Source organism: Hemitrygon akajei, chromosome 9, assembly GCF_048418815.1.
Source record: "Hemitrygon akajei chromosome 9, sHemAka1.3, whole genome shotgun sequence".
Lineage (NCBI taxonomy): Eukaryota > Metazoa > Chordata > Chondrichthyes > Myliobatiformes > Dasyatidae > Hemitrygon > Hemitrygon akajei.
In genome coordinates this window covers 44,900,366-44,918,268 of record NC_133132.1, presented here as the reverse complement: position 1 = coordinate 44,918,268, position 17,903 = coordinate 44,900,366, and the positions used below count along the sequence as shown (strand labels likewise).

The following is a 17,903-nucleotide window of genomic DNA, read 5'->3' as shown; positions in this document are numbered from 1 at the left end:
TACCAAACTGCGGTACTGCACCAGGCTTTTCCATTACTTCCTCTCACCTGGCCTAGTAACACTTGGTGTTTGGTTCCGGAGTTCTGGCCACAACTACCTGGCTATATAAACTGATGCAAAAGCCAGAGAATAGGATTAATGTGGGATGATTGTTAATTGGGTCAGCATGAACTCAAAGGGCTGAAGGGCCTGTTTCTGTGCTGTATAAATTATGACTCTCAGGGGAAAAGACTGCAAGAAGTGAAATTCTGAATGAAAAGAAAACTAATATCCGGCAGCCTTAAATGTCTAACGACCTCGAATGACTTTAATTAACTGTTGAGAATCTGAACTCCCACAATTTCCCTGAATTCCGCCTGTTGGAAATATGGAGTGGTAAGAGTTCATAGAAATTCAATAGGACTCAATGTGTGGTTCTGTTAAAAGTGATGACTGGGCTGGGTCAATTGTGGGAATTCAGATTCTACACCCAAGAAGTTAGCCTGCCATTTCTCCCGGTGCGTGTTGATGGCGCCATCTCATATCCCTAAATATTTCCAGTTTTCTCTTTGTTAATTATGCTTGGTGAAAATTTGCCTCTTCCCAGTTGCTGACCTGCTTCTCTCCCCCCTCCCTGTTTTCTTTTTCAGGAGATCGATGGGAACGCTTTGATCTTGCTGAAGAGTGACATGATAATGAAGTACATGGGACTGAAGCTGGGCCCAGCTCTGAAGCTCTGCTACCATATTGATAAACTGAAACAGGGCAAATACTGAGCGGAGGGGTACACGTGAGCAGTACAAGTGGATGACAAGTCCTGTCTGTCTTGTTCTTGTTTTGTTTCTATTCCTGTCTTTGAAGGTGCACTTTCTTCCTGCTGAAGTCGTTCAAAAGCCTTCTGATATGTTTGGCGAGAAGGGCTTGGATTAACTTGACGCCTTGCAGCGGGGACACACACAAGGGCTGGTTTGTGGGTGATTTTTATCTGTGGTTTCCTTCCGCGCGCACAAAAACCCGACAAACGTCAGCAGTGCATGCGCTGAGTTATCATACCTGGAATTCCAACGAAAATACCTGAGACGTTTTAGCTGACCCCGGTTCCTCATTGTGAACTTAATCTCCTGGAGGTATCATTGATTAAGTGGGTGTGTAGTATTAATGTACAAATGCCAGACTGAATGAACGATGGCCTTTATGTAATGTGTACAGTGCAACATAATCTAAATTTAATTTTAAGGTGAACGATATTGCTTTTAAGAAGTTATATTGAACAGTGTAAATAAGTGTATAATTCTCTGCTACTGAAGGTTAATATTTTGCTTAGCAAACTCCTGGCATCAGTGGATGGGATGATCAGTTGTGAGATGATTCCAGAAAGCGGCAGAATGGAGATTGTACCTTATTTTCAGAAGTGTATCTTCGACACCTTGAGCTTTTGTTCTGTATATAGTCACGATGAATGGCGCAGATTTCTTCAAAGTGAAGTTCCCCAGCACTTGCGTACCTGGTAAACGAACTCAAGCAAAGAGCACTGACTAAACAGGCTTGCGACTACTGACTGTGGAAATTATAGTGATGTTCAGGTTGAATCTGTGGGTATTTTAGTAGGTGATTCTCTGAACATTCATCAGATCGGAGCTGAAAGCAGAACATGAACGGTTGTTGCTTGGTATGGGATTACATCAGCCAGTGTACACTTAGAGAATGAGGGTAAACAATTCACTAGAGAACGGGGTCCGCCAGTAAGTATACTCTCAGAAGTGGAGCAGACCAGACAGTGTACGGTGGGGAGAGGGGTTAACTGCTGGTGTATATTGCGGAGTGAGGGAATTGAAATTTGCCAGCTGCCCAGGGAGTGGGTTCAGCCAGCTCAGGAATGGAGGTAGTTGGCCAATCTGTGCAGTCGGAGGCTCACTTTGGCAAATGAGAAGCCACAGGTCAGAAAGAAGGAAGACATTTTGGAGGTACATGTATGGTAAGGCCATGGTGAAGAGAAGTCAGATGAGACCAGGAAACTGGAGACTGACAGAGTGGCAAAGGATATCTGAAGTGTCACGATGTTAGTGAAATGTGACTGAATCACGGTAGAATATATGTGGTAGGGTTGAAAGAAATGAGTTAGGTGGGACAAAAATGGGCCCGTCTGGATAGGGCAGGGTTGGGAGAGTGAGGTCGGAGGCTGTGCTTGAGGATATGATATCAGTGACCACCCAACAGACTAAGGCCTGACGTAGACAAGGCCTACTTCAGCAAAGCCTTGTATCCCCTCCAGATTCCAGCATTTGCAAACTCTGCGTCTCCATACTTGTGTAACGTGCTTGTTACATCCTCAGGACTTCTATCAGCTTTTCTGATGATCCACCTTTTAAACCAAAAAGGAATAGAATAATTCAATTTTCTCTATTGGAGCTGGTTACAATATCTTCTCTGGACAGCACTGTGCAGTGCTTAATTTGGGCTGCTGGCAGCTTTGGTTAATATACTGGAGCCCATCTTGGATGTGCCTGGGCTCACACAGCTCGTCCCTCTACACCACATTTCTGTAGCACCCCTACAGGCACTGCAGAACTTATTGCCCCCCTGGAAGTTCCCCTCCTGCCAAAACTGTTAAGAGTACACTCTCTCTGGTTATCAGTCAGTGATATATAGATGGGAGATGATGGATGATATTTCATTGTATCTTCCTGTCACTATAACCCCCTTCCCCTTCCTCTTCTCTCATTGGATCCCTTTTGCCCGTTGGTGTTCCTCCACAGAGCTGATTAGAAGTCAGTCAGGGTATCCTTTATGCAGTAGCAGAGAATTGGATGCGCCGTGTCGGCCAGATCAGGCTATAGAAACGAAGCACAACTGAAAAAGAATACCTCTGCTGGTAAAGCAACTTCTCTAATCCCTGAATAGAGCTGCAAGCTTTAGTAACAAACTGTCCCAATCAATGGGAGCACTGTAGCAAAGATTCCATTACAGATAGGGTTACACAATAAGCACAACATTGGTTCAATGAGCATGGATTGTTTCATTCACACTACAGGTTTCAACACAAAGTGCTGCTGTTCAAGGAACTCGGGCAATGAATTCAGGATGTTTACGGTTGGATTAGTTGCCCCACCACTGTAATGAGACAGTACATAAGGGAGCCCACTGTGAGTTGGGATCTTCAACAATAGGGTTAGATCATGCTGTTCTCCTGGTTCCATTTCTGCTCATGACTTGTTAGCTTCTTCTGATAGAACTTCACCATTAAATGCACTAAGGGGCTGAATGCTGCTTTTCACCAACCAGCCGCTTGTGAAACCACTGACGACTTTTCTCAGGCAGATTCGCTGCAGAGTACTTCAACGAGCTCCCAGCCAGGTCTGCACAGGGACCACAAGAGACCGCACAGATGCTGGGATCTGGAGCAACAAACTACCCTCTGGAAGAACTCAGCGGGTCAAGCAGCCTCCGTGCGAGGAAAGGACTGGTTTCGGGTCCTGACGCAGGGTCTCGGCTGAAATGCCAGCAATTCCTTCCCCCTCCCACCGATGCAGCTCGGCCTAGCGAGCTCCTCCAGCTGCAGTTCCAGTACCCGCAGACTCTTACGTCTCCGATCGGCCGCAGAAACAAGCGAGAGCAGCATCTCCGGGGAAAGAAACTGTCGGCACTTCAGGTCAACAGTTCCTCACTTCCACCCCCATATGGGTTCCATTTTAATACACAATTGAGCAAAGTGCCAACACCCTGCTTTTAATGTGCCAGTCCCCAATTTCAGATGTGCTCACTAGCGACTGACTGGGCACTAAGCAGGTTAGACTTGGCAAAGGAGCTCAGTTTTGAGTAAATGGTAGATTTGGTTTTCCAGCTTTCCTGTCTACTCCGTTTACTGTTCATATGCTTCTATTTCTGCAACAACTGCCGTACAGAGTAGACCCAGTGCCTTTGGGAACGTTAACACTCAGCATGGTGGTTCTACGTTACGCACACAACAGCAAGCGAATCCAGGCAGTGGTGAACTATCGTCAAGGTGCTTACAATGAAATGTATTGTCGGCTCAAGCCCACAGGACTCAATGGCCCAGCTGTCGATGAACGCTCACGTAAGGAGCTGCAAGCTTTCAGTTTTAAAAACAGGGCTTCTAAGAAAGTTTTTGACTGGTATTTGGGCGTATACCGCTTTCACGATGATCAGGAACAAATACTTGATATAGGCGTTCTTCTTGATTTATTTTAATGTCACGGGTTTGACCCCAACAGAGGTTTGCCTGCATTTGCCCCCCTCGAGGTTTGAGGGAAGGAGTCAAAGCTGCACCTATCACTCACCCCAGCCACCCCGAGAACACACTGCATCTATGATGCCAGTGGCAGGCTCTGTCCCAAGGGAGTCACCTGGGGAAGGGTCTGTGGGGGGAAGAGTCGGGGCCGTCTGCAAACAGCCACTGCCATCCCATTAAGAGGGAGCTCACCACTTCTTTTCCCTCTGTGGCTCTGCCCCAAGGCTCCAGATCTCTGCCCCACTCCCACTGGAATCTCTGGATCTGTGGGGAACGTTGTGTAGGGTATCCCCAGACTGAAACGTGCATCATAATCCCCGGGGTGATTCTGGCCCTTGACTCTTGTTGTAATGGGTTTGGCATTTGGTAGTTACATAAATTGTAGACCAGTACAGCACAACGTGTTTACTGACCTATGTATGGCATCCGTTAGCCTCGCGAGACCATGGATCTGCGCCTGGAGAGTCTTCTCCAGGGCGCAGGCCTGGGCAGGGTTGTATGGAAGACCGGCAGTTGCCCAAGCAGCAAGTCTCCCCTCTCCACGCCACCGATGTTGTCCAAGGGAAGGGCAAGGGCCGATACAGCTTGGCACCGGTGTCGTCGCAGGAGTTGCCAGAACGAGGTTGAAGACAACGTCGGACTGTCTTAGGGACTCCAGCTCCGGATTTGTCCTCAGGGTTTACTCCCGAAGCCTTTCCCATGAGTGGGAATGGCCGCAAGGCAGCGGAGGTTTGAAATCAGAGATTTCCCTCTCTTAGATGGACTGCCTTCCCAGGCTGACGAGCTCCATCTACCCGAAGCAATAAAGTATATTAATCCCATTTCTCTCCGTGTCTATTCCAGATACCAGATCAATAGTGCAGGCTTTACACATTACAACCATGCCAGTTAATATTAATCACCACAATCTGAGTGTCGTGCTGCTGCTGGGCCTTTCCATTTACCTCCAGCCAAATCTTCAGAATCCCTTTGTATCATCTCCACTGTTACGTCCTAGTCTCACACTATCTCTCTGCTCACAGTCTAGATCCCTCTATTCCCTACCTTTACTTGACTGGTTGCACTGAATTGGTCTGTAGATTCCTTGTCCCTACATGATCCACCTATCCAGACATCACTGGTCATCAAAAAAGTGGTTTTCTTGAGCATGAATTGTTGTGTATGCTTTCTGGAAATGTGGTACTTCCCTGAGGAAACTTTTCTGATGATACTGCATAATTACCTGCATGCTGAGGGAGTATAAACCTTTTTTTTTTCAATTCTGGGTTATATTTATTCACCCTTATGACGGTCTACACTAATGGGAAGTCAGCAATGTTGACAAATTCCCATTTCCCATGGTATCTGGTGGCTGTCACTGATGTTCAAATTGATGAAATTGCTACTGCACCAGTACAATGTGTGGGTGAATGGTGCAGTGGTGAAGAGTATATTAGGAGAGGTGGCATAGATCTGCAGGGGACCTAGAAAGAGAGAGCAGTTCAGGACCAAGACCATGGTCGAAGGTCTCCGCACAGCACTTTACACATCTTTGGGAAACCTGAGTATGCCTAAATATTGGTCTCACTGTCATCAAGGAGGTTCAGATAAGATGCTATATCTTTGTGGACGATGTAAGTCGCGTCGTCACCGATGGGAACGTCTTTGCCCCCCGTCCCAGGTTCTCTGAACTACACTGGAACACCTTCAGTAATGAAGGAGTTGCCAGTGGTGACACCACTGAGGCACCCTTTTAACGGGCCTCTCAATGGACGAATGCTGCCTGTAGGTGCCCATCCAGTTCTCCCAGTGGCAGCAAAATGCCCCTTCAAGTACTTGCAATTGCAACGTTGTGTAATGTTCTCCTTGTCCTCGGCCATAGGATGTTTCTTTCTGGCATTTATGCTGGCAATGAACGAAATATGTGGGTCAGTGAAGAGTAAAGTCATTTGGTGCTCGACTGGCATTGGGAAAATATCTAACCCATTTTAATAAATTTTATGCACATTCCACAAAAAAAAAGCACTGGATCAAATGTCTAAGCTGAAATGTTTAGAGTATTGAGAAGGAGTATAATTCAATTCCTAGAAATAAAAGCTAACATTTGCTGATAGTATTATTGGACAATTATTAAGCAGTATGGGCTGCTTATTGATTATCCTTCCCAGTTGTTGTTCCTATCACCACAAAGGCTGCATAACCAGCATCTCATGTGTTTTACACTTATCCATTGAACTAAATTGTTCCCCTGATTCAGAGAAAGTATCAGGGCTTTTAATAACTGCATGAAGTTTGAATCCCTAGAAGTGCCAGCACAGATTTCAACTGGATGTGATTTCCTAATTCGACCATTTTGTACCCAGAGCTTATCCTTGAGGTAACGTCAATTTGTTGTCTGTAATTTGAACAGACAAGCAGCTGTTACATCAGAGTATTTTGCAGAAGATATTAAACACATAGGGCTAGAAAACATAACCAATCAAAATCAATGTTAGCACTTCCCTGGTCCTTTGCAGTCTGAAATAAATAAGGAGTGCTTATTATGAACCAGTGAAATAATTGTCTTTATCTTGTGGTATATAACATTACATTGTGTTATATATTCTATCTCGTGATATATGTGTACATTTACCCTCTGAAATGTGTATAGTACTCTTGATGCTTGCTTGTTTAATCCTGTAATGTGTATATTGTCCAGTGCTGTGCACATTATACTGTGCCATATCTACATGCCATTGTGCGATGTTTGCATTATCCTGAAATCCAAGAACACATTATACTACCTTCTCATACATTACTTACTCCATCTGGCTTTGCTTCCCTTGTCGTTAATTTCTCTTTTTAGTCTTTATTTAGTTGTTCTCAGCAAATGGTTCTCAGCATTAAATTTTCCTTTACAGATACCTCAGTCTTCTCTCTGACACAGGCTAAATAGATACCTCAGCAACCATCGCAGTAAATAAGCGAGCACTTACCATTATGGAGAATAGCTACCGTGATTCCAGTCAGCTAATATTACCGAGTGATTCACAAGCTACAACTGGTGTCAGAATAAACAGACATCTGTGCATAGCAAACACTTGTATACATAGATACAACCTCACACTTGTACACTAGAAGACATAAATATGCATATACAAAGACACACACGCACTCACAGACATACCTTCTATCAACCTCTCTTTCTAAGGAAGCTGCATATTTCACTTTAAGGCCTTGTCATTGCATGGCCCAAGATCCCAGTACAATCCACACTGGAACATTAATAGTTGTGATGTAATTTGTGTAAGTGTGTTGACTAATAACCAGCAGTTATTATCTGGGAAATATTTCACTCAGTATCTGTGACATTGTGCCATCATGCTTAAATGGAACAAGTTCCAGTCAGTTACCTCAAACATTTTCCATAAATAGCTGATTTTACCGAGTTAAGTAACCTAGTTTACGTTTTCTAAAGTGGAGAGATGATAATAGATTTACAAAAGATGTCAGCAATGATTTGGCAATCTGATATATTTTCATCTTTTCTGGTGCTAGATTAGTGATGCCAATATCTATCATAAATGGCTATAACTTACAATGGGAATAATTGGAAATAAAATGTTGACTAAAGCTTTTATATATTGTGGGTGTTTACAGATTAGCAGTAAACTTCAGTATTATACAGGCTTAACAGCCGTTAAATGTTGCAAAACTGGAGAACTACTAATACAAGTTCAGCATTTTTTGGTTTCTGTGCCAATGCCTGCCTGAGTTTGGAAAGTTTAGATTTTCTAGTCTTTTTCTAGAATTAAAACTGGACTTCATGTTCATCAATCTTTACAGCCAATAGCCATGGTTGCAATCAACAACTGTATTCATAATTGGAAGAAGGAGGGACATTTCCAGTTTTGTTGTATAGTCAGAATTCAGAGTCAGTGTGTTCCTGTAAGGGTGAAAGGTAAGGACAGCAAGTCCAGGGAAATCTGGATGCCAAGGGATAAAAAGGGATTTATAAAGTAAAAGCAGGGTGCATACGCTAGTTATAAGACATTGGAAATTGGGTGGCTCTTCAGTTAAAAGTGAGAATAGGAGGGAAAACAAGGTCTATAGACTAACACAGAGAAAGTGCCAGGCATTTTGTTAGTAAGAGGGTAACCAGGGAAAGAGTGGGGGTCGTTAGGAGTCATGGGGGCAATTAGTGCATGAAGCCAGAGGATATGTGTGAGGTCTTAAGTTAATGCTTTTCATCTGTATTCACTGAAGGGAAAGATGTTACAGCTGTAGATTTCAGTTGGGACAGTGAAATTAATGAGGAGGAGGCATTAGATATCTTTGTGGGCATTGAGGTGGATAACTCCCCAGGTCCTGAAAAGATGCATTCCAAGTTGCCATGGGAGGCAAAGATCCTGATGGAGATACAGTACTAAAATCTTTGGTGGCCACAGGTGAGATGCCCGTCGACTAGAAGACAGCAAAGTAAATATGATACCTTTATTCAAAAAGAGACAGCAGAGGTAAGCCCAAGTAATGACAGAGGAATGAATCTAATGTCTGTTGTAAAGAAGACGTTTGAAAAAAAAATTGACAAATTAATCCACACCTTGAAAAGCAGGAGTTGATCGAGGATAGTTATCACAGCTTTGTTGCTAGGAGATCGTATCTAACCCACTTGATTAAGTTTTTGAAGAGGTAACAAAATGTATTAATGAGGGCAGTACAAGTGGTGTCGTCTTCATGACTTCAGTAAGAACACTGACAAGGTCTCACGTGGAAGGCTAGACCAAGAGGTTAGACCTCATGTGATTCAAGGCAAGTTGCCGAACTGGATCCAAAACTGACTTTGCAATAGGATAGCAAGGTTGATGGTGGGGTTTGTTTTATATATTTGGAAGCTGGTGTCCAGCAATTTACCATTGGTACAGCTTTCCCTTTAAACATTAAAAACCTACATGTGAATATAGGGGGAACTGTACAAATCATTCATCTGCAGCTGGGTGGTGTTGTCGATAGTGATGAGGACTGCAGGATGATTTTGATCAGCTGGCAAACTGCAGATTGAAGCAAGTGTGAGATGACGCATTCTGGGAGGTCAGATTCAGGATGCATAACAGAAGGTCCTTGATGTACAAGTCTAAAGATCCCTGTAGGTGGCAGCAGAGGTACACTGGGTGGTGAAGAAGGCATTTTGGGTGCTTGCCTTCTAATGTACAAGTGCAGAGAGGCTTAACTGGAATATTGCGTGGGTCTCCTGTTGCTACGCTATAGGGAGGATGTGATTGTACACGTTAGGATGCAGAGGAGGTCCAATGGGATGCAGCAGGTGGTTAGAATCTGGAATGCACTGGGTGAAGAAGGGGTGCAGGCAAATGCACTCACAACATTTAAAAAGCACCTGGACTTGAATCCCCAAGGCATAAAGGTCAAACGGGATTAGCACAGAAGGGGTCTTGATGGTTGTTATAGACACAGTGGGCCAAGGGGACTGTGCTAAAAGTCTGTATGGTGGAGGGTTTCCTGTGAAAAATCAGGAACACAGGGAGGGCCTCCCATCCCAATTTTCACTATGAACCAGTGGTCATTACTCACTAAGAACAACACAATCAGAAAGTAACCCTTCAGAGTTTAATTTACCCTTGTGTTGCCATATGCCGTAGGCTTTGGAAAACCTGGTGACAGCTTGGACTCAAAATAATGCAAACATTCCCCCCTCAGACTGAGTTCTCAGAGAGTTCTCTGTCTGCATCATACTGCATGCACTTTACGGTCACTGCCTTGACCCTACTGAGTATTCAGTACAACTTTTTTTGAGTGAATTGCTGATAAATGTTTATTAATGCTATGGTGTTTTCAAAGTTTAAGCACAAGTCAAGAGTTGTAAAGTTGAATTGTCATTAACTGTGAGGAAGCATTGGGAAATGAACTACTATTTAATATGTGGTCAGGTGTCTTACAAGATGATTTGGATTGCATTTACTTTGGTTTGAGTCTAATGAGAAAAGAACACCTTGGAAGGTGAGATGGACACAGTTAGAGAGGGACTGGGCCATCTTGCCTTTCAGTCTGCCCTATCTGGCAGGACTTGCTGCACTCCCATTGTCCCATTATTGCCCATATTTTACAGCTCAGTCAGACGAATGTTGACGATAGTTCTGTATGTTAAGTGGGATTGCATGAGCAATCCATTTAGATTGTTTCCAGCATTTCATTCCTGAAGCTTCTCACCTGCTCTGCTCCAGGCTGCACTACATTCAGATCGGTTTCCTGATAGGAATCTTGGTCTCCCTAACTTAATCCAGTCGCTTATTAAAAATGTTAGGCCTTTACCAAAATAGTCATGTTTAATTTAAATAAATTGATTACAGTTTATGGGAACATAAATTGCTGGAAATAACTAAGAGGAATGCTTTCAGAAAGTAAAATATATCAGTTTCATTGTTTTTGATAATATTGTCACTAAGCTCAAATGTGAACAAAGTTAAATGCAGCAGGTAGCATTATTTTCATGGTTTGTTTACAAAAATCCATCTATCAATCTCCTTGTTTTTATCCAGGGAGTTAAAGACACAGGGGCAATACCTGTAGCTTTTGATATCACCTGAATGTTACCTAATTAACAAAAACAGCACAAAGCTGGAAATGCACAGCAGGTCAGGAAAGAAAATCAGAGTTAACATTTCAGGTCAGGAGAACCACCTTGAAAACTTGGGAAAAAAAGCCAGTTTTGACATAGGGCCTGTAACCTGAACTGTCAACACTTTTGTTTCTTTCAGATACTGCCTGCTCTTTTTATATTATTTCAGGTTTCCAGCATCTGTAATTTCTTGTTATAATCATCTCCTTATTTCCGCAATTCAGTATACTTGGCTTTGAAGGATTAAGTTATGAATAACAGTTTATCATCAACTCTATTATTGAAACAGATAATGTTAATTATATACTTGAATAATACCATCTGTTCATATTTACCATTCCAGAGTTTTAAGTTATCTTTCCACATCACAACATTAAATCCTCTCCATCTTTGTCTTGTTACTTCAAATCAGTTCAACTGGCTACGAATTCCTATCATTGCATGGAACATTTGTCTATTTAGTGTAAATGGGAATGATAATGGAATGGCAGTGATGTCACTCTCTAAATATGAATGCATACAGAGGTATCACTGATACCATAGGAACGATTTGACCGTTTTGCTGCATCTAAAATAATTTGTGGCAATGGACTCTATTGACGTCACTGATGTGCAGAGAAGTCCATGCCAACAGCATTATTGCAATCAGTGCCAATGGTATTGTTACATAAATAATAGAATGCCAATAGCATTATTCTCACTAACTGCAAATGATCTGCGTGCTGTTCTTGATGGGACGGGCAATTATATCCAGAACAGTACAGATGCCTTGTAAGCACTCAATAGTCTCACTACTAATATCATGATAAATGCAGTGGTAACACCACTGATATGATCATGAATAGCAATTGGGATCACTGCATAATTAATAAAGAGTAATATCTGCCAAGATTGCAGTTAGTATCCGTGATATCTCTATCAAATTCTCTTCATTCTTTTGAAGGTGTAAAATTTGTATGTGCCGCTTTTTACTGTGTTTCTGAGAAAAATGACAATCACTTACTGTATTTGTTACCAAGTTTAAATTAAAAAAAAATCAAACATGGATGTTGGATCAGGTGTGTTCCTGTCTGTTTGTAAGTGAGTACGTTGGGAGGGGCATCCCACCAGATGGAATGCAAGAGCGCAGGCCGCCGATCGATCGTGTGGTGAATCGATTGGGCCTCCTACGTGCAGGAGGAACTCGCGGGCTTTCAAGTGCGCATGTCTTTTGTCTCGGGGGGGCTGGTTCACAGTTCCCACGCTGTAAATTATCTGGCACGTGCTGTTACCAACGTGCCATTGTAAACACGCTTACAGTGAATGTCTCAAGACTGAATGGAAGTACAAACCGATTCCCACTTGCAAATTCGAAGAAGCGACACTTTTATTTGATTATTGAGGTCCAAGGTGGGAGGACGCAGGAGAGACTCCTGTCTGAAAAGCACGGTTTGACCTGGGACAAAGCATACTCCTCCGCTTGCTAGCCTGGAAGTAGTCAAGAGCAGCCTTACACAGATTCAGCCACCCCTGTCTCCACTGATTCAGGGCCAGAGAACTGTCCTGAAAACCATCCTGTTTACCAGTGGATATGATCTGCAGCCCAGTGCTAACATCAACTAAACCTCCACAGAGATGGCGGAAATCAAAACCCCAATGGTCTGATTACAAGCATCAAAATACAGACTGCCAGTTCTATTGGAAGGTAGGGCACTTTGAAAAGGTGTGCTCCGCTAAGAAAACGGCAGAATTCAACCGTCAATTCTGTGCAAGGAGACGACGTGAGTAAAGAAGTGGGCACTATTTTCCAAACCCTTGACATGGCACCCCCTTATATAGTTCCACTCACAGTGGACAACCAACTCGACGTTCAGCAGCTGCACTGGAGGTAGCGTAGGTGTGCTTTACGGCAGGAGTGGTTCACTGGGGGACCTGTTTCACTTACTCGGTCAGGGGAGTCCAAGAGCCTAATTTGCTGGGCAGAAATGGGATTAGAAAAATGCCATCAGTGCTGCCCTCCTTGGGGTGGGGGTGGGGGGGGGAGATTCCTATTGAATTCTCTGTTACAAAAGCACTGGGGGGTTTTCCAAGCTGCTGCTTTGGGTCAAAAGAGTGGTCCGGTGGCTCAGTTCTAGTTTAAGGAGAGCCGTCAGCCAAAGCATTACCAGTGCCGTAATGTGGTGGGCCCAAAGTTAGAAGAACTTGATCGATTACAGAAAGCTGACGTAAAAGAGCCAGTGCAGTACTCGGGGGGGGCAGCCTCGATCGTTAACGTGTTCAGTTCGCCTCTCCAGTGACTACAAATTGACTCCAAATCCTGCAATGGGACCGAATGCATATAACAACACCACGGATCAAGGACTTGTGCACAACACTGTCCAGAAGCCAACAGTTCTCAACACCAGGCCTGAAATCAGGTCACTCTGGATGAGGGTTCTCGGGAGGTTGTGACAATCAGAAGCCTGTTTTGATACAAGCAGCTACCTTTCAGGGTAAGTTCAGCCCCAGGGTGGCGATAACACCCAGCTTTATCAGCAATCCCCTTATACTAAAAATTAAATCAGAGAAAATGAAATTGGGTTACATTTTGTATTCGGGGTCAAAGAAGGTAAAACCTCTCCCAACATTGTGTCATGGATGAAATACAATTGATTTCAACTAAACATCAATAATGTCAAAGAGATTGGTCTCACCTCGCACTCTAAGCTTCACGGTGTGGCCAGGTTCCACTCTAACTCCAACTACAGGTCTGTAAAATATACCACCACAGTGGGCTGGATGGCAAATAACAATGAGCCAGAGTTCAGGAAGGAGATCAGTGAGCCTGATGACATGATGTCTTGACATACACTTTCTCAATGTCAGCAAGAAAAGGGGATGGTCATTTACCTCAGGATGGGAGCATTGCACTGTCTACATCAACATTACTAAGATAAAGAGTGTTGAGAGCTTCAAGTTCCTAGGAGTAAGGATCAGCAATAGCCTGTCCTGGTCCAACCACTTTGATGCCATGACCAAGCAAGCTCACTCGTCCCTCTGCTGGCACACTCCGTTGACCTTCACCATTTAAAAAAATTGATGCACCATTTGCATCCTTTCAGGTGCATCAGGGCAACTGCTCTGTCCGTGACCGCAAGAGACTGTAGAGTTCCGGGTACAGCCCCACGCGTCATAGAAACCAGCCTCCCCTCCATGGAATCGGTTTACACCTCTTACTGCCTTGGTAAAGCAGTCAGCATAATCATAGTGTAACCAGCCTGGACATTCTCTCTTCTTCCCCCCTTCCATTAGGCAGAAGAAAGCATATACCATCAGGCTCACTGACAGATTCGATCCTGCTGTTATCGGACAATGGAATGGTCCCCTAGTACAATCGAATGGACTCTTGACCTCACAATATATCTCAGTATGGCCTTACAAGTAGGGGAGCTTGGGGTTCTAATGTTTTAATTGTCACTCATCCTTTGGGGCATTCTTCTGTTTTCATGGATGCTTGCGAAGAAAAAGAACTTCAGGATGTATATTGTATCCATTTCTCTGATATTAAATGGAACTATTGAATTACTGTTTCCCTGGGCAAAGAATTCCAGAGATACATTACTCCCTGGTAAAAGCAGTTTCTCCTCACCTCCATCCTAAATTTTGAGGGTATGCCTCCTAGCTCACTAGTGGAAACAACTTTCTTACCTCTATCTTATCCATCCCTTTCATAACTTTATATGTTTCTATAAGATCCCCCCTCACTCTTCTGAATTCCAGATGACTCAATCTCTCCTCATAGACTAACCCCATTATCTCCAGCATCAACCTGGTGAACCTCCATTTCACCACTTCCATCTTCCTTCAAGAACCACACACACTACTCCAGTAGTCACACTTACTACTACTACTCCCTCCCACACACAAGCAACCCAAAGCAATGACCCTCTGCCACCCCCACCCATTTCCACAAAAAACATCAGCCCCCTTCACCCACCACGCAAGCGATAGCAAAGCCCCCAATAAAGACCATGATCTGCAGTACATCAAAAACGAATCATTCACCCGATGATTTGACTTGCCACAGGCTCGCTCTCTCTAAGAAAGGAAGAAAAGACATCCCTTTCAGCTCGTTAAGTATATTTACAGCAAAATCTGGTTAGATAGATTTTTGCATAGCAGGGGAATTAAATGTTATGGAGATAAAGCAGGTAGATGGAGTTTGAGTCTGTGGCCAGATTAGCCATAATCTCATCGAATGGTGGAGCAGGCTCGATGGACCAGATGGCCTACATCTGTTATGTTTGTTTTATTCTGCACTCTGTTACTATGAACAATAGGCAAGACAGGTTTTCCACACGTGACACTAATTTTCCAATTTACTCTTACTTCAAGTTCCTCCTTCTAGTGTACCAGATTGTTTGGAACCTCTTTAGCCTTTCCAACCCTAAAGTTTGTTTCAGTCACAAGTTCACTTCAAACATGATCTAACTAGAATCATCTGTTATTGAAGTCTGCATCTATGATTGTTTTTGTTGCCCCTGCTTTGCCTCATTCCTATGCCGGTTACTATACACCAACATCTAATCATCACTCAGCTAAATTGGTTCCTGCACCCCCAGATGACTATCCTTCTCCCACTGACTTGCTCAGTCAATTAATTTTATAATTCTTGGATGTAATCTCATTCCATCTTGTCCCTGTAATATGTTCCAGTTACAAATTCTGAAACTGATGTCAATCTAAAAATTCTAAGTCTCTCATTTACCAATCTAACCAGCTGACTTGTGCCAGCGCCTTTTCTTTCAGTTCCAGTTTTCAGCATTGGCTGCATCTTGTTTGTATCCTTTCAGGCAACTCTCATTCATCCCATCGCTCAAGGCCCCTCACCAGAATTTCTTTGCACTTTACCACCCTGTTTTTTGATCACCTCCTCTGAACATTCAGCTAGGATCTATTTTTCTTTTGCTTCTCTCTGAAATGCCTTCGAGGCTGTTTAATTCCCCGTTAAATGGAGTTGTCTATGCAGCTTGTTACAGGATCAGTTCAAAGTAAGATGCAGGAATAGGTCGCCTAAGATCCTTACATTAACACATAAGTGGAGAGGTCTTAAGTGGATTTAAGGTGCAGGTTTAACAACTATTAAACAGAATCAGAATCAGGTTTAATATCACCGGCATATGTTGTGAAATTTGTTGATATTGTAGCAGCAGTACAATGCACTACACAATAACAGAGGGAAAAAAACTGAACTACAGTAAGTATATGTATTAAATATTTAAATTAGGTAGTGCAAGAAACAGAAATAAAAAAGTTGTGAGGTAGTGTTCATGGGTTCAATGTCCATTCCCAGAGGGGAAGAAGCTGTTCCTGAGTTGTTGAGTGTGTGCCTTCAGGCTTCAGTACTTCCTCCCTAATGGTAGCAATGAGAACAGGGAATGACCTGGATGGTGGGATGATGGACAGCAGGCATTGCTTCTTGAAGATGTACAGGCGTACCTAATTTGTACGTTGCCTACCAAGAAGCATATTGAAATATGGAACAACGTGACATTCTCCCACTGTCGTAGGGATGTACGTGGCATTTTCAAGCATTTATTTCTTTTGGCTTCATTTGCAATACATGGAGGGGAAAGAAATCGCAGGAAAACATTTCTAACATTGCATAGAAAGAAATATCTCATGGCTTCTGTTTTGACGAAATGAATGACATGATAGGTATGAAAATTCACTTAATGCCACATTATTCTTGTCCAAAGATATATTTTTTCAGGTTCCTCTAACTTCATGGCCCTACCATCAGTGGGAACTGCAATCCAACCAACATTGTGGTCCTGTCTGCATAGACTGAAGGACTCCTTTGCTTTTATGCAACAGATTGCTTTATTCTTAACTAAATAATAGTATAAAATGTGTAGGAAGCACACTGAAATGTGATATAAAAACATTGCGTGGTCTTGTTACAATTACTTCACTGTGTTTAAATATATAAGTTCTGTTAAAAGTGAATACATTGATATTCAGAAACCATTCAGCATTACCAAATCAAAGAAAGTTGTCTGTATGTCTTAATAATGGTGAGTCTCTATTCACAAAACAATGTAAGTTTGCAAGCAGTAAATTAAGGCAGCTCTTTGATCTTTGAAAATAATCGCTGGGAAACGTGGATGGAGCTAGTGTCCAAATGATTCAGACAGAGGATGATTTGCACACGTAAAGCACAGTGCACACGTGCAGTTTGTCTTTCTTCCTCCCAGGTGGTCAGTGCACTACTGTGCTTGTCAGTTTGTTCTGATTTTGTTTAAATAAAAGGTTGAGTGCAAAGTATTTATTGTGGAATTCTGGTGTTATTAATGTAAAAACTAAGCTTTGCAACTTGTATCAATTCAAAGCTGCTGAGAAAAGCATGTTTTCCTTTATTTCTCTGTCACTAGACTAATAAAGTGACCACATAAAGATGTGCTGTGTATTTACGTCTGTATCTTTATACACAGCATAGCCACTTGCACTTCATCTATATACAAATATGCATTTGAATAGTTTGGTCCTTCAACCTCTTCTTACTCAAGCACTCCTATCACAACTATTTATAATCAGATAGTTTTGACAAAATCTCTTCCCCGTGTACCTAATGAAGATGTTTTAAGTGGGGCTGGCCTGAATTTGAAATTTTCATGGTAAAATTGAAAGTCATAGGCCAGTGTATAGATAGAAGCTCCTTGATGAAATTAGTCAACTTCACAGACAACGGAAGAGATTTTTCGAGAATACATCTTTTGCTGATAATATAAAGGGAACAATTGTGCATAGTGAGGGCAATTATCCAATCTTGTATCGCACGCTTTACAGGAAGACTAAATTTAGTACAAGAGCAAGGAAATCCTCTTGCATTTGTACAGAGCCCTGGTGAGACCACACCTGGAGTATTGTGTACAGTTTTGGTCTCCAGGGTTAAGGAAGGACATCCTGGCTGTAGAGGAAGTGCAGCGTAGATTCACAAGGTTAATTCCTGGGATGTCTGGACTGTCTTACGCAGAGAGGTTAGAGAGACTGGGCTTGTACACGCTGGAATTAAGGAGATTGAGAGGGGATCTGATTGAAACATATAAGATTATTAAGGGATTG

At 42.8% G+C, this 17,903-nt stretch overlaps 1 protein-coding gene across 3 annotated transcripts in view; it reads left to right on the top strand.

Annotated features, from left to right (window-relative positions):
• The window catches only part of scml4 (Scm polycomb group protein like 4), a 158,080-nt gene extending 146,215 nt beyond the window's left edge, over nucleotides 1-11,865 (top strand). For all 3 annotated transcript variants that reach the window (XM_073055872.1, XM_073055874.1, XM_073055873.1), the window contains one exon: nucleotides 630-11,865. In XM_073055872.1, the coding sequence (XP_072911973.1) occupies nucleotides 630-755 (126 nt within the window). In that variant the 3' untranslated portion in view covers nucleotides 756-11,865. The remainder of the gene's footprint in view (nucleotides 1-629) is intronic.
• The last annotated feature ends 6,038 nt before the right edge of the window (nucleotides 11,866-17,903 follow it).